The 15580-nt window shown below is 63.8% G+C and overlaps 1 protein-coding gene across 4 annotated transcripts; it reads right to left on the bottom strand.

Moving 5' to 3' along the window:
- Positions 1-446: 446 nt before the first annotated feature.
- Positions 447-15508, bottom strand: RCOR2 (REST corepressor 2). Of its 4 annotated transcripts, none has more exons than XM_059718489.1 (12): positions 14952-15508; positions 7122-7178; positions 6645-6725; positions 6018-6070; positions 5673-5834; positions 3183-3307; positions 2951-3020; positions 2361-2597; positions 1827-1904; positions 1679-1736; positions 1389-1603; positions 447-960 (listed from the first exon to the last, which is right to left on the bottom strand). In XM_059718489.1, exons 1-12 carry the CDS (start codon positions 15136-15138, stop codon positions 676-678), a joined length of 1608 nt encoding a protein of 535 aa, XP_059574472.1. In that variant the 5' UTR covers positions 15139-15508; the 3' UTR covers positions 447-675. The 4 variants fall into 4 exon arrangements, with proteins under 4 accessions (XP_059574472.1, XP_059574473.1, XP_059574474.1 ...); XM_059718490.1 differs by having other exon boundaries at positions 2361-2594; XM_059718491.1 differs by lacking the exon at positions 14952-15508 and adding an exon at positions 8984-9642.
- Between the last annotated feature and the right edge of the window lie 72 nt (positions 15509-15580).

The raw sequence follows: 15580 nt of genomic DNA, 5'->3' as shown, positions 1-15580 counted from the left end.
GAGTCGCCGCCTCCTCTGTGCCAGGTACCCCCTGCCTCCCCCACTGTTCTACCCAGCCCTGTTCCACCCCAGAGCCAGCTGCATCTGTTCTGCCCTGCTCCTGGCACATGGCTAGCTGCACCCCAGTACTGGGTGCAGGGCCTTGTATGCCCAGCCCCTGAACCGCACCCCCTCAGCTGCATTTGTCCTTCCCAGAGCCAGCTGCAAATCAACACTGGGTGAGGGGTGCTAGCCATGCCCACTCCCTAGCCCTAACCCACCACCCCACCCCAGAGCCAGCTGCATCAGCATGGGTTGAAAGGTCCCTGTGACCCCTCCCCACCCCCGAGCCAGCCACATCCTGTTACGCCCAGCCATGCCCCAGCCCCCAGGCAGCCTGTTACGCCCAGGCCCTGGTGTCCCCCCAGAAGCAGCCGCATCTCAGCCAGGGACAAGGCTGCCAGGCATGTAGTAAAATACCTTTATTGAAAACCCCCTTTCAAAACCCCTGTGCCCTGACCCCCCACGCCCCCTGGGGGCAGCCCCACCCCATCAGCTCCTGGGGTAGGGCTGCAAGTGGCCCCGCCCTCCTGTCCTGGGGGGCACCTCCAAGCCCTGCCCCTGTGCTGTCTCTGTCCTGCCCCCGTGCCCCCAGCCAGGAGCAGTGGGGGGCTCCTGCCCCTCGCCCCAGCAAGCTCAGGAAGGCGCATCGGGGGCATGGTGCCCACGGGCGTGGGGGCGGGAGGGGGCGGGGCGGATGAGGGGGGGTGGGGGCTGGTGGGGGGCAGGGCGGGGCTGGAGGGGCCGCCCCTGCTGTAGTGGGGGCGGCTGGCGGTGCAGGGGGGGCGCTGTGGGCAGCGGCGGGCGCAGCAGCGGGGGCGGCTGGGACAGGGCAGCGGTGGAGGGCGGCGGTGGGCGCAGCGAGGCGGGCGGGGCCACGGGTGGGGGTGGGGCCGAGCGGGACACGGCCGTGATCTGCACCTGTGGGGGGGAGACGCTGTCAAGGGGCTGTGGGTCAGGACATAGGGGCACTGGGGGCAGGGAGTGAGGGGCAGCTGGGCGAGTGGGGGCCGCTGCACTGAGTGGGGGGACAAGGAACTGCAGGGCAGGACTAAAGGGCACTGAGAGGGCCAAAGAAGCTGTGGGGTGGGAGTGAGGGGTGCTGGCAAGGTTAGGGTGAGCAAGAGACTGGGGGGCAGGGGGCTGTGGGTGGGAGTGAAGGGCACCAGCAGGCTCTGGGGGCTGTAGGGTGGGAGTGAAGGGCACCGGGGCAGGGTCCACAGGTCAGGAGTGAGGGGCATGGTGGGCCTAGATGGGCAGGGGCCTGCAGGTCAGGAGTCGAGGGCATGGGGGTGTGGGGGAGTGAGAAGCCCTGTCTGGCTCGTGGGGGGAGGGGGAGGTGATCCTACCTCATCGTCCTCCTCGCTGCTGCCTGGCTCAGGCGGGGGGCGGGGGGCCGGCTGGGGCGCTCCGGCCCCCCCCCGCTCAGCCTCCCACTCATGGAGTACGTCGTCCAGGCTGAAGCGGCGCCGGTAGCTGACAAAGAAGGTCTTGACCTGGGCCAGCGTCTTGTTGCCGATGACGCCGGCCACGGCCTGGAAGTCCTTGCCATAGCGCCGGATGGCTGGGGAGGCACGGGGGGGGGGGGTCAGGCCTGGGGGGTCTGGGCCCAGCCCCACCCCCCAGTCCTCACACTCACCCTGCACGGCCAGCAGCTGCTCATCCGTGGTCCAGCGCGCGTTGACCTTGCTGTTGCCCTGTTGGGCGGGGGGTTGAGTCAGCCGGGGCAGGATCAGGCTCCTCAGCCCCCCCCCCAGCCCCGCCTCCGTGCCCCCCGCCCCTCTCACCTCCGGGGGCCGCAGCTTGTCGATGCCGCCGTCCAGCACCTGCTTGAGGCTGCTGTTGATCTGCTTGATGCACTGGACCTGGCAGGGGGAGCAGAGGTCAGGGGTCAAAGGCCAGAGTGAAGGTGCCGTGGCGCTATCAGGGCTTTGGGGGGCCAGTAACTGAGATCAGAGAGCAAGAGTGGGCTGTCAGGGGAATGACTGGGGTCATCGGACACTAGGGGTCAGGGGTCACGAGGCCCCAGGGTATCTGTAGGGTGAGGGGTCCAGTGGGAGGCACTAGTCCTCCGAGGTTGGGGTGCAGAAGGCTGGCAGGGGAGGAGAGGAGTTGTATTCAGGGATGATCTTATCCTTGTGGAGGGGGCGCGGGTTGGAGCGCCCTGGTGAAAGGGCCCGAGGTCGGGGTGACACAGCTCCTAGGGCCAGGGGATGGGGGTGCCCCACCAAGATTAGGGGTGCCCTGTCATGGGGCCAGAGGTCAGGGTGTCTCATTCCCTGGGTGGTTGCGGGGGCTGGGTCAGAGGTCAGGGCAGTTACCTGGCGCTTGAGGGCGATGAGCTGAGCGTCGAGTTGGCGCAGCGCCAGGGTGCCGAGGTCAGGGTTGGCCGAGACGCCAGCCAGGGCCTCGGGGCTCAGGTACATGCCACGGGGTGGGCGGCGCCGCTGCCTCAGCCCGTGATGCCGGTACTGCGAGGGGGCGGGGTCCCGGCGCCCTGGCCCCGCCCCCAGCCCTGCCCCTGGCCCCGCCCGGCCTGGGGCCTTTCCACAGCCCTGCTGGGGTAGGGCAGGGAGCATGGGGTCAGCGGGGCGGGCTGGGCCTGCTCCACACCCCCCACCCACCCACCCAGGGATCCCCAACATGCAGTGGCCCCCACAGCCTTTCCCCATGAGCCCTGCCCCCCTGCCAATGACACCCACCCCGAGAGACCCCCTACCTGCCCCCCATAAGCGCCCGCTCTGCTCCTCAAAGCCTTGTCCACAGTGACTCCCACCCCCTCTGACATCACCCAGGACTCCCCAAACCCCCCACAGCCTCCTCCCTGTGACCCCTGCCTCCCCCCAGGATACCCCCACAGCCCTGCCCCCAAAGACTTGTGACCCCCAACCCCTGCCCCCCATCTCCTCACCTCCTTCTTGGGGTCCCCTACATCGAACTCGCCCTCGCTGGTGGCCCGGCCCTCCTCCATCTCGTCATTGCTGGGGGGGGCGGGGCACAGGGGTTAGGGGCAGCCAGACCCTGGCCCTGCTGTACCCCAGAGGGGCCCCCAGGAGACCCCCTTGGGTGCCCCGAGACCCCAAGGAGCCTCCACACCTGTCGTAAGAGGCCCCAGACCCCAGTTCCCCACGGGGAGCCCCCACCTGTCATCGCGCTCCTTCTTGCTGAGCAGGCGCCGTGCCTGGCGGTCCATGACGCTGGTGCGGCTCCGCGTCTTCTTCCACGAGTAGTAGTACTTCACCAGGCTGGGGATCAGCTTGTCCGGCAGCTGCAGGGCATCGCCAGCACCCAGGTGTCAGGGTGGGGCTGGGGCGGAGTTAGGGGCAGGGGGTGGAGTTGGGCTAGGGGTGAGGCCAGGAGGTGGAGCTGGGGGGTGGGGCAGGTGGGCAGGGAGGGGTGTTGCTGGCCAGTACCACCTGCTAGCTGCAGGGGGTATCATGTTGGCCTGCGCCATCTGTTGGCTTGTACCATCTGTTCGTGGGGCAGGGGAAAGGCACTGACCTGTGCCACCTGCTGGCTAAGGTGGGTTGGTCTGTGCCACCTGATGTCTGGGGGGGGGGGGTGACACTGGCCTGTGCCATCTATTGGCTGTGGAGGGGGAGGTTGGTCTGTGCCACCTGCTGGCTGGAGTGGGAGAGGTGATATTGGGCCTGTTCCATGTGTTGGGTGCGAGGGGAGGCGTTGGCCTGTGCCACCTGATGGGGGGGAATGATGGTCTTTGTTACCTAGTAGCTGGAGGGAGAGGAGAGTTGGCCTGTGCCACCTGCAGCCTGGGAGGAGGGAGGGAGTTGGGCTGTACCACCTGCTGGCCTGGGGGGGGTGCCACTGGCCTACACCATTTGATGTCTGAGGAAGTGATGGTCTGTGCCACCTACTGGGTGGGGGTGTCATTGGCCTGTGCCACCTGCTGGCTGGGGGGGGAGGCACACTCACTATGGGCTGGAGCAGGGGTTTTCAATGATTTTTAAGAACTGTACCCTTCTGGTGGCAGCGACCGGACAGGAAGCTTGCTTGCAGGGGGTGATGGGCGCCAGTGGCAGTGCTGGGTGGTGGATGGCAGCGGTGGCTACCATGTGAGAGGTTCACCTCCCCCTGACAGCCTCTGCTCTGTGGGGTGCAGCCCACAGAGCAGAGGGGCACAGCTGCCCTTCCCCCCAACCCTGCTCTTGAGAGGCGGTGGCGCAGGGGGAGGGTGGCAGCACTCTGCCCCCCGCCCACCCACGTGTACCCCTTAGGACTGTTCCAAGTACCCCTGGGGGTATCTCCATGACATTTTCTGCCGGGCAGGGGGGCAGAGAGGGGAAAACGGTGGCAAATACCATAGGCTGACTGCAGTGGGTGGGAATGGGCATGTACCACTCACCCTCTGGGGCAGGGCAGGGGGCATGTATCATCTGCCCACTGGTACTTGCTGATAGCACGTACCATCTCCAACAGTGGGGGGTGGCTTGTGCTACCTGCCAGGTGGGCATGGTAGTGGTACATACCATCTCTGCTGGTTAAAGGGGGGGCATATACCATGCGAGGGAGCATGTACTTCCTGGATCTGAGGGGTGTGTTGGGGATAGGCAGGTACCATCAATTAGTGGCTGAGGAGTGGGGCATGTTCCACCTGCTGGACATCCAGGGGGGCACCATGGCATGTACTACCTGCTAGCTGTGGGGTGGTACAAGGGCCCACACTTTGTAGTAGATGCCAGGGGGCCCCAGTGGCACATGCCATGTGCTAGATGCTGAGGGGGTTGGCAGGTGCCAGTGGGTGGGGTGTGGAAGGAGGCACAATGGCACATACCACATGGTGTCTTTCAGGGGGGCGGGGGCGGTGCAGCATCACTCGCCATCTACTGGCTGCAGGTCGGGGGCATGGGGTACACACCATCTGCTGGATGGGGGGGGCAGCATGGTGGCCATCTGCTGATTGGGGGGGGCACAAAATGGCATGTATAATCTCTTAGATAAAGACGGGGGACCCAGCAGTACATACCATCTGCTAGATACATGGCCTGTCCCATCTGCCAGATACTGACTGGGGCAAGGCAGGTCGGGGAGGGTCATACTATGGAATGCACCATATGCTGGCTATCCGGGGCGGTGGGGTGGCACATACCATCTGTTGGGGCAGGTAGTGGTACATCTGCTAGGTATGGGGGGGGGGGCTGGTCACGCTGGTGCCACTACCATCTGTTGGTAGGGAAATGGCCAGTGGCACATACCATCTGCCAGGTATGGGGTGGGGACGTGGTGGCACATACCATTTGCTATATATGGGGGGTATATGGTTGCATGCATCATCAGTTAGATATGGCCAGGGGAGAGGGAGCTCAGTGGTACAGACCATCTGCTAGGTAGTAGGGGTGGGTACAAGGTGGCACAAACCATCTGCTGGGTGAAGTGAAGATGATACCCAGTGCCAGCCCTCAGGTAGGGTGGGGTGCATCTGGCAGCTGCAGCACATACCATCTGTTAGGTGGGAGGGGGTAGCTAGTGGCATGTACCATCTGGGAAGGGAGGGGGCTGGTGGCATGTACTATCTATGGTGGGGGAGGGGCTGGTGGCAGGTATCATCTGCCAGGTGGGGGGGGGCTCTTAGCCTGTACCACCTGGCAGGTGCAGCAGGGGTGGGCAGCACATACCATCTGCTGGATTCGGGCAAAGCTTTTGCCATGGAAGCTGAAGGCCTGCTCGAACAGAACCTTGTCCTCCACCGTCCACTCATCTGGGAAGGGCGTGAAGTTGGCCAGGTCGGCCAGGGACTTCTCCACGTCGTGCTTGTGCCATAGCAGCATGCCCAGTGCCTGGGGAGGGGGAGGGGGTGAGAGGAGACAGCAAGGGCATGTGGCGGGGCATTGGTCCCCAGAGAGGGGGCACAGGATGGGGTGGGGTGTATAGGGGGTCCTTGGGGTGGGGGGTATGAGGTGGGGGTGGCTGGAGATGGGGTGACACCTAGGGGTTGCCCTGCCCCCACCCCTAGCCCCTACCTGCTCAATGTTGTAGCCGTGCTTGTCCTTGGCCATGGCGATGTATTTGTCCACTAGAGGGGATGAGAGACCGGGCGTCAGCACTGCGCTGCCTGGGAGAGCCGGGGCTGCACCCACCTGCCCCCATCTCCTCCCGCCCTGGACACCTGGGTTCTGTGCATGTGTCCCAGATGCCTGGGTTCTGTGCATACAGATCTGCCTGTCTGCCTGTCCGTGTGTGTGCCGGACTGTGCATGTGTCACACCCGAGTTATTTCCATAGGGGCTTGTGGTTGTCCTGGGCACTTGGTTCAGTGCGTGTGTGTCCTTAGCACCTGGGTTCTGTGGGTGTACATTTGTGTGAGTGTTTGTGGGCCTCAATACGCACCCCATGTGACAAAGGCTGCATGTGCATGTGGAGGTGCACAGCTGGATATCCCATCCCAGACAGAGCCGTCCCTGGTGCCCTGTGTGTATGTGTTGGGGGGCACCAGTGCAGACACATATCAGTGCAGGACTCCCTGCCATGCCCCCCAGGGCCTGGCCCCCTCTGTATGGGGAGGGGGGCTGGGCTGGGCTGGGCTGGGCTAGGCAGGGGCTGTGGCTCCCGGGGGGGGGGGGGGGAGGGGGGGGTAGAAGGGCGTCTCACGTTTGGCATCAGACACGCAGTGGTTGGGAGACCAGACCAGCATCCCCTTCAGCTCCTTGTTGCTGTAGCGTGCGGGGCTCTCTGCAGGGGGGTGGAACATGGGTCAGCATAGTGCCCCCTCCAGTCCTGCCACTGCCCCTCACTCATACCCCACAGTCCCCTGCCCTGCCCATGCCCCTCACTCCCGACCTGCAGCCCCCTGGCACTCCCAGCCATGCTGGTGCCCCCTACTCCGGATCTTCAGCCCCTGCCCCCTCACTCCAAAGCTGGGGGACCCTGATGCATCTCCCCCATGGCTTCAACTAACCCCTCATGGGCAATCCACTTGGGATGGGGGAGGGGCATGGCCTAGCTGCCAAGAGCCAGCAGGGAGGGGGTTACAGCAGTTGGCAGAGCTGGGATAGACTTAAGGGAGGTGTTGGTCCCCCCACCCCACACCTTTTTAGGTCCAGCCTGGGATGGGGCTAAGGCTCTTACCTGGCTTGCATTCAGGGATCACGGCCTGGTAGTCAGCACCTACCCGGATCATGCTGTCTGCAAAGCAAGGAGAAGGGCAGGTGAGAAGCAGCGGGCAGAACCTAGGGGATTGGGCTTGTGGCCCCCACCCCATCAGCTGGAGCAGCAGACAAGACTGGGGTGGGGCAGGGCAGGCCCCAGTGCCCCATGGCAGCACTAGAGGCCGCTGTGTGCCAGGGAGGCCCCACCCCAGAGCCAGCTGCATCCGTTACACCCAGCCACTGGCGCCACCCAGAGGTGCCTGCATTTTGACACAGGTTTGAAGTCTTAGACCCAGCAGTGTTTGGGGGTGGAGGAAGATAGGAAAGGGGGGGGGCACAGCATTTCTACCCCACCCTAGCCTGATCTGTCAGTGCCCCTCACTCCTGACCTGCAGCCCCCTCCACCCCTGTGCCCTGCTGGAGCCCCTCACTTCTGACCTTCAGCACCCCTGATCCTGTCGCAGATGTCCTATGGGGGGGCACCAGGGTACCACCGGATGCCCTCCCCCCCCCCCCCACTCCAGCAGGATGCTGTCTGCTGAGCAGCTGTGACAGGCGGGGGTGGAGGGGGGGGTGCTCCCTGTTGCCATGGTGATAAGCTAATGAGGCTGGCGAGGATACCCACCTTGGGAAACCCGCAGGTCCTTTGTGCCCCCCCAGGCGCCTGCTCCTCCCCAGAGCCAGCCGCCATGACCCTCACTGCGCCACCCCCCCACCCCCCCCCAGCAGGAGAGGCTGGCCTCCCTGGACTCCTGGGTTCCCTCCCAAGCAGGGGGGGAGGAGGTGGCTAACAAAGCCAGAGCCAGCACGCGGGAGCGCCCGGGGACAATGGGGCCAGGGCTAGCGGCCAGGGCCTGGCCCAGACGCCTAGGTTCTTTGTTCGCCCGGGGGGGCAGGGGGATCTGGGCCTGGCTGGACCCCCAAGTTACCCCAGGGGTGCTGGACCCCCCTCCTCTACCCCCAGCCTGGGGGGGACCAGCACCATTCTCAGCCCCACCCATTGGGCCCAGCCCCCTATGTACATGTCCCAGGCATGTACACACACACACGCACGCGTCCCAGGCATGATCTCTCTCTCTCGCACACACACACGCTTACCCGTGCATAAATCCCAGTTGGGCACTCACACCCATACATGTGTCCTGTGTGAGCTCACACGCACTCCCATGCCTGAGGGGTAAGCTCACACACTTATGTCCCAGCTATGAACTCACACTCGCTCATTTGGCCCAGGTGTGAGCTCCCACCCACACTGGGCCCAGGCATGGATTGTGTGTGTGTGTGTGTGTGTGTGTGTGTGAGACACACATGCACACACGTCACAGGTGAGCTCACACCCCCCAAGCATGTCCCAGGCATGCACTCCCATACACATGCCCCCGATGTAAGCTCCCAAGCACATGTGTCCAAGGTATGAACACTCTCAAACACATGCACACATGCTCCAGATGTGAAAGTATACACATACAGATACATACATCCCAAGTGTGAGCTCACACTCCCCAAACCTGCCCCAGGCATAAGCTTACACATGCACCCGTGTACCCCAGACGTGAGCTCACTTTCTGTGTGTGTGTGTGTGTGTGTGTGTGTCTCTCTCTCACACACACACACACACACAAGTTGAGCTCACACTCCCCCAGGCATGAGCTCACACACACATGCCCCAGGCATGAGCTTGCTCTCTCTCACACATGCACACACACACACATGTGCAGGATAAGCATGACCTTGCTCACACGCATGCACGCCCCCCTCTCCCCATGCCTGTCCCCAGCAGGATCCCCAAGCTCGCGCCGCCACGCGTGTGCCCCCCTCCTTGCACCACCGTCGTGTGCTCACCGTGCGAGTGCTCATCCTCGCTGCCCTCGTCCTCCGACGGGGGCTGGTGCCCGTTGGGGGCCGTCTTGGCCCGGCTGCGGGACAGGATCCCAGAGGCCGGGCTGGGCTTCTCCATCACGGACGGCATCGCCCTCGTGCCCCGGCCTGGCACACGCGTGTGAGCTCACGACTGGAGGGGGCGGGGCGCTTGGCACGCTGAGCTCCCCCCAGCCAACGGGGGGAGGGGGCCTCTATAATGGGGCGGGGGGGGTCTCTACCTTCAACTCCCCCCCCCCCAACAAAGTTGCCCCAAGTCCCCCTTTACTTGAGGGGGGCAGGGCCCGGGCACCTGGGTTCCTGAATCAAGCCCCTGCAATAGGCGGGGGTCTGGCCCAGGGCCCTGCACGCGGCCGGCTCTGCCCAGGGGGAGGGCAGCGGGGGCAGCGGCGGTCGCCTCGGTGCCCCACACACAATGAGGCGGCAGCCGGCGTCGCCTGCTGCTGGCAGTGGTTGGGGGGAGGAGGGGGGGGAAAGTAGTTCCAGCCGGGCCGCAGCACCGCCCGCTGGAGCGCTCCGCCGCCCGCACAGCTGGCCCAGGGCTGCAGCCAGATGTGCGGGGCTGCTGGGGGTGCGGCCCGGCCCGGCTGGGGGCCGCAGCCTGCCCGCCCCGCAGGGGGCTGCTCGGGACCTGGGCTGTCCGGCCGTGCCCCTCAGCTCCCTCTTCTTAGCCCAGCCCCACACCTTCCACCCACCTAGCCAGCCCCAGTGCCCTTATTCTCCCAGCCACCCCTCTGCATCCCCCTCCCTCTCTCCCTGTATCCACCCCAGCCCCTTTTCTCCCCATCCATCCTCCTCTAGGCACCCTCTCTCCATGTACACATCCATCCTGCATATCCACAGACCCACACAGCCATCCATCTCTCCCCACCCCTCCACCCCCTTTTTCTTTCCATCCATCCACCCATCTATCAATCCATCTGTCTATCCCTCACACTCCTGTCTGTCCACATCCATCCCCATCCATCCCACCCCACCCCACCCCAGAACTCTACTGACTTATCTGTATTTCCCTCCCTCCCATCTATCTACCTATCTCTGCTTATTCTATTCACCTAGCCTCCATTCATCTATCTATCTATCTATCTATCTATCTATCTATCTATCTATCTATCTATCTATCTATCTATCTATCTATCTACCAACTGACCAACCTACTTATCTATCTCTCCTGCTTTCCCCATAACTCTATCAGTTGATCTATCCATCTTTCCCCACTTCCCCTCCATCTATCCATCCACCCAGCCCCAGCCCTTTATCCCTCCCGCCATTCCCTCCCTGCCCCTGCCTGCAGCTCCAACCCCCCCCCACCCCCCGCAGACGACAAAGGGGTGCCTTTGTCTGCAGACATCTGCTCTGCCCAAGAGGGGGGCTGGGCTGATGGGTGGAGGATGGGGGGAGGGGGGCACCGGGGAGTTGGGGGGTCCAGGGCACAGGATGCTATGGGGGGATGCTGGGGACTCTGAGAGCCAAGCCTGCATCCTGTTGCCATGGCAATGCCCCCCCCCCACACACACACACCTCTGCTGGGCCTGGGAGGTGAGGGCCCTGCCTTGGCTTCCCTGCCCCCCCGCAGGGGCAGTAGTGAATGGTAGTGTGGAGGGAGGAGTTTCCCACAGAGGGGTGGGGAGGGGGCAGGGGTGAGTACGTGCGTGTGAGCACGTGTGTGAGGGGGCAGGGCCAGGCCCCGGCAGGGAGGGGGCTAGGGCTGGGTGTGTGTGTTGGATGCCTGGATTCTGTATGTATCTGTGTGTCTGTGTCCTGGACACCTGGGTTTTGTGCGTGTGTTTGTGTCTATCCTGGACATCTGGGTTGTGTTTGTGTATGTGTGTGTGTGTCCCAGACACCTGGGTTCAAGGTGTGTGAGAGCTCATACACACAGGGAGGTTGCAGGGGAGACTCTGAGGCCGCAGGTGCTCCCCTCAGGCTCAGCCTGCTCCAGGGCCCGGCTGTGCCCAGCTCTCCCAGCCCCAGGCTATAATCAGGCACCTAAATTTAGCCATGGGGCCTGCCCTGCCCCCTCCCCCCTGCCCACAGGGGAAAGGAGCCGAGCCAGCCAGGCCATGGCGTGTGCAGGGACGCAGCTGCGGGGGGAGGGCGTGGGGGGGATGCACACATGTAAGGGCATTGGCTCATGTGCAAGCGTCTGTGTGTGTAGCCAAGCATGTGAGGGCACATATGTACACACACGTACCTGTTTGTGTGTGTATGCACACAGAGAAATGTGTGTATACTTGTGTGCACTGGCATGTGCATGTGCATTGGTGTATGTATTGATGTGTGTATGCAGGTGCATTGACTTGTATGCGTCTCTGCACGCACATATGTGGGGGCATGTACATGTGCAAGCATGTGCCTACCTCTGAGGGCACGCATGTTCACGTCTTTGTATGCACACACTCACGTGCATGTGCAGGCATTTGCATAGGTGCATGCGTGGCAGTGCATGTGCACACCTGCATCCACCCATCTGCCAGGGCTTGCATGTGTGGCGCTCGGAGTGTGCTGGGGGTGGGGGACCGCACCCTGTGGTGCTGTCCCCAGCCCTGGCCACAACCCACCCTGTCCTGCCTGAGATGAAAGGCCCCAGGGCTGCCCCAGGGCCCCTGAGCAGCTGGGCTGCCTGGAGGGGGAGGGGCAGACTGGGGTCACGTACACGTTTGCACACACAGCAGCACCCCTGCAGCCAGACAGGCACAGGGAAGCTAGGCGTCTGGGACACACATGCACACATATGCACACACACACATGCACACGCCTGCAACTGCACTCCCCCGTCATGCCATCCCACGCCCCCAAACACAGGGCCCAGCACTGAGCCATACCCCCCTCACACGCATCCACACGCCTGCTTTTCTAGCCAGGCTTTGATAGCTGCCCACACCCCCCAGTGCCCCCAGGCCCTAGGCTGCATGGGGGGTCACGTGGTCCAGGCCCTGGTGGGGAGGCCTGGGGGAAAGGGGCGCCCCCCCCTTTATGCAGCCACACAAAGGAGGCCCCCGTGCCATCTGCTCCCTGCGCCCTGCCCTGGCGGTCTTAAAGGGACAGGGACCCTTTTCCCTCCTCCCCTCCCCCACCAAGCTGCAGGGGGGGGGCATTGTTCTCATGGGGGTGGGGAAGCCAGAAGCTGCCCTCCCCCCATCACTGAGGAGGCAGTAAGGGGCACCAGGTGTCACACCCTGTCCCCCAAACCCGCAAGGATCCAGAAGAGGGAAGCCAGGGGATAAACCCAGAGGGGTCCCCATGGACTGGTGCTCAGCACAGGTGTTGTGCAGTGCAGTGCTGCCCTGGGGGTTAGATGGGGGCAGCTTTAGCCCCAGGCCAGGGCACCTGCAGGGCTGGGGCAGCAGGGCTCTGTCTGCCATTAGCAACCCCCACCCGCATCCAGGTAGGGGAGAAGGTAGGGTGGCAGCTCCAGAGTCAGCGCCCCCCACACCAGCCATTGCTGAGGGAAGCCAGCAAGTGGAGGCAGGGGGCTGTGGGTAGGGTGTGAGGGACACCAACAAGGGGGGGGGCAGGGGGACTGTGGGTTGTGAGTCGGGAGTGAGGGGCACCGGTACAGATGGATAGGGGGCAGGGGGCTGCAAGCAGGAGTGAGGGGCACTGGCACAGCTGGATGGGGGGCAGGGGGCTGCAGGTCGGGAGTAAGGGGCACCAGCACAGCTGGATGGGGGGCAGGGGGCTGCGGGTCGGGAGTGGGGGGCACCAGCAGATGGATAGGGGGCAGGGGGCTGCGGGCAGGAGTGAGGGCCACTGGCACAGCTGGGTGGGGGTCAGGGGGCTGTGGGTCAGGAGTGAGGGGCACTGGCACAGCTGGGTGGGGGTCAGGGGGCTGCGGGTCAGGAGTGGGGGGCACCGGCACAGCTGGGTGGGGGGCAGGAGGGGCACTGGCACAGCTGGATGTGGAGTAGGGGGCTGTGGGTCAGGAGTAAGGGGCACCGGCACAGCTGGATGGGGAGTAGGGGGCTGCGGGCCGGGAGTGGGGGGCACCAGCACAGCTGGGTGGGGGTCAGGGGGCTGCAGGTCAGGAGTGAGGGGCACCGGTACAGCTGGGTGGGGGTCAGGGGGCTGCGGTTCGGGAGTGGGGGGCACCAGCACAGATGGATGGGGGGCAGGAGGCTGCGGGTTGGGAGTGGGGGGCACCAGCACAGATGGATGGGGGCAGGGGGCTGTAGGTTAGGAGTGAGGGGCACCGGCAGGGTTGGGGGGGCAGGGGGCTGCTTGTTGAGAGTGGGGGGCACTATGCAGGCTGCTGGCAAACAGCCTAGATAAGGCAAATTAATTTGCCCAACATGGCCAGAGCAGTACTTCACTTTCCCTTCTCTAAGGGGGTGGGGAGGGGTGCGTGGGCACACAAGGCTTTCCCGTGGTGCACTGGGGCACAATCCCCCCTGGGCCAGGCTCTGGCCCCCTGTGTTGCAGCCCAGGGTCAGTTCCTTAGGTCCCATTGTAATTGCTGCTAATTACTGGGAACCCAGGGCCTCCCGCTGCCCATCAAGGCCCAGAGAGCGCCCTCCCCCCCCACGGCCCTGTCTGCTCTGGGGAGGAGCCACCCGCAGGCCTGCTTTAGCCTCCAGCTGCCCCAGGGTGTGTGTGTGTGTGTGTGTGTCCTGGACACCTGGGGGGAGGTATGTGTGTGTCCCCTGGATTGTGTGTGCGTGTATGTGTTCACAGATGGATATATCCCCTGGATGCCTAGAGTGTGTGTGTGCACACGCACGCATGTATGATATACGCTGGACATTTGGGTTGTGCGTATGTGTATGCACACATATGCTGGACACCTGGATCTTCTGCACGTGTCCATCTTGACACCTGGGTTCTGTATATGTTGGTGTGAGTACGAGGGGTAAGCATGTATGAGTGTGTGTGTACCCCAGATACCCAGGTCCTATGCATGCATATGTGCGTGGGGGGGGGGGGGATCCCAGACACCTTTATTCAGTGTGCGTGCGTGCATACATGCATGTGTGTATCTAGGACGCCTGGGTCCTGTGAGTGTGCACGCGTGTGTATCCTGGATACCCAAGGTGTGTGTGTTTGTGTCTAGGATGCCTGGGTCTTCTGTATGTGTGTATCCCAGACACCCAGGTCCTCTGTGTGCCTTTGTGTGTATATCCTGAATGTCTCACTCCTCGGGGGGGGGGGGTTCTGGGTGCCTGGGTCCTGTTTGTGCAACCATGCATGCATGCATGCGTGCGTGCATGCGCGAGTGTGTGTGTGAGCGAGAGAGAGATACCTGGGTCCTGTGTGTGTGTATTCCAGACACCTGAGTCCTGTGTCCATGTATGAGTATATCCCAGATGTCTGCATCGTGTGTGTGTGTGTGTGTGTGTGTGTGTGTGTGTGTGTGTATCCTGGATAATTGTGTCTTCTGTGGTGGGGGGGCAGTGAGCACACATTAGTGTGCGAGTATCCCAGATGCCTGGGTCCTGCTTGCACTCGTGTGTGTGTGTGTGTGTGTGTGTGTGCGTGTGCGTGTGTACTGGATACCTAGGTCTTCTGTGTGTACGTAGGAGCAGGTGAGCTGGAGGAGAGGACAGTGAGGGCCTATGAGTGTGCGAGTATCCCAGACTCCTTTGTCCTACTTGTGCGCGTGTGTGGTTGTGTATCCTGGATACCTGGGTCCTGGGTGTTTGTATGGAGGCGGGTTGGGTTGAAGGAGGGGGGGCAGTGAGTGCACATGAGCGAGTATCCCAGTCTCCTGGGTCCTGCTTGCACATGTGCGTGTGCAATATGCATGTGTGCGTGCCCCAGGCCCTGGGGCAGAGCACCACATTCAGGACCCCTTTAGCATCGTGTCCCCTCCCCACCTCCCAACCCCTCGCCATTTCCTTTGGGAGACGCTGCCAAAAAGCAATACCCTCCCGCCCCAGCCCAGCCCAGCCCAGGCCCCCAACACCTCCCTCCAGCCTGGATCTGCACCGCTTACCACGCTGCCCCGCGCCGACGGCCTCCGTGCACAGGATCAGCAGGGATCCCGGGATCTCCGGGCCTTGCGGAGGGGGTGGGGAAGAGGGCCAGGGGCCCTGGGCTGGGGGCTGGGGCTCATGGGGGTGTCGGGTGGTAACGGAGGCTAGAGAAGGGGGTGAGAGTGGGAGGTGGGGGCCAGGGGGCATGGAGGGTGGTGGGGTTAGGTCACGAGGTCAAGCCAGGGTCTCCGGTTCAGGGCCGGGGGGATCACGTCAGAGGGCATGGGGGGCACTGGGTCCAGTCAGGGTCCCAGGGGGTGGTGAGGGGGCGGGGTCAAGGCCACAGGGTCATGTCAGTGGGCGTGGGGTGCAGGTCCAAGACCAGGCCAGGCTCGTGGGAGGAGGGGCGGACATAGTGCGGAGCCTGGCACCAGGTGGGTCAAAGGTCACAGGCTGGGGAGAGGGCAGGCGTGGCCGGGCCCCGCCCCGCCCCTCCCCAAACCCCCATCAGCCAATCAGCGCCGGGCTCGCGTCGCGCCGACGGTTAGGCGCGAGCTCGGTTGTTGGTTCCCGCCCCGACTTTTCCCGCCTCGCCTCCGCGCCTGCGCGAAAGAGGCGCCGCCGCTCCTCCCCCGCCCGCCCTAGGCGC

Source organism: Alligator mississippiensis, chromosome 15 (assembly GCF_030867095.1).
Source record: "Alligator mississippiensis isolate rAllMis1 chromosome 15, rAllMis1, whole genome shotgun sequence".
NCBI lineage: Eukaryota > Metazoa > Chordata > Crocodylia > Alligatoridae > Alligator > Alligator mississippiensis.
This window is presented reverse-complemented; position numbering and strand designations above follow the sequence as displayed.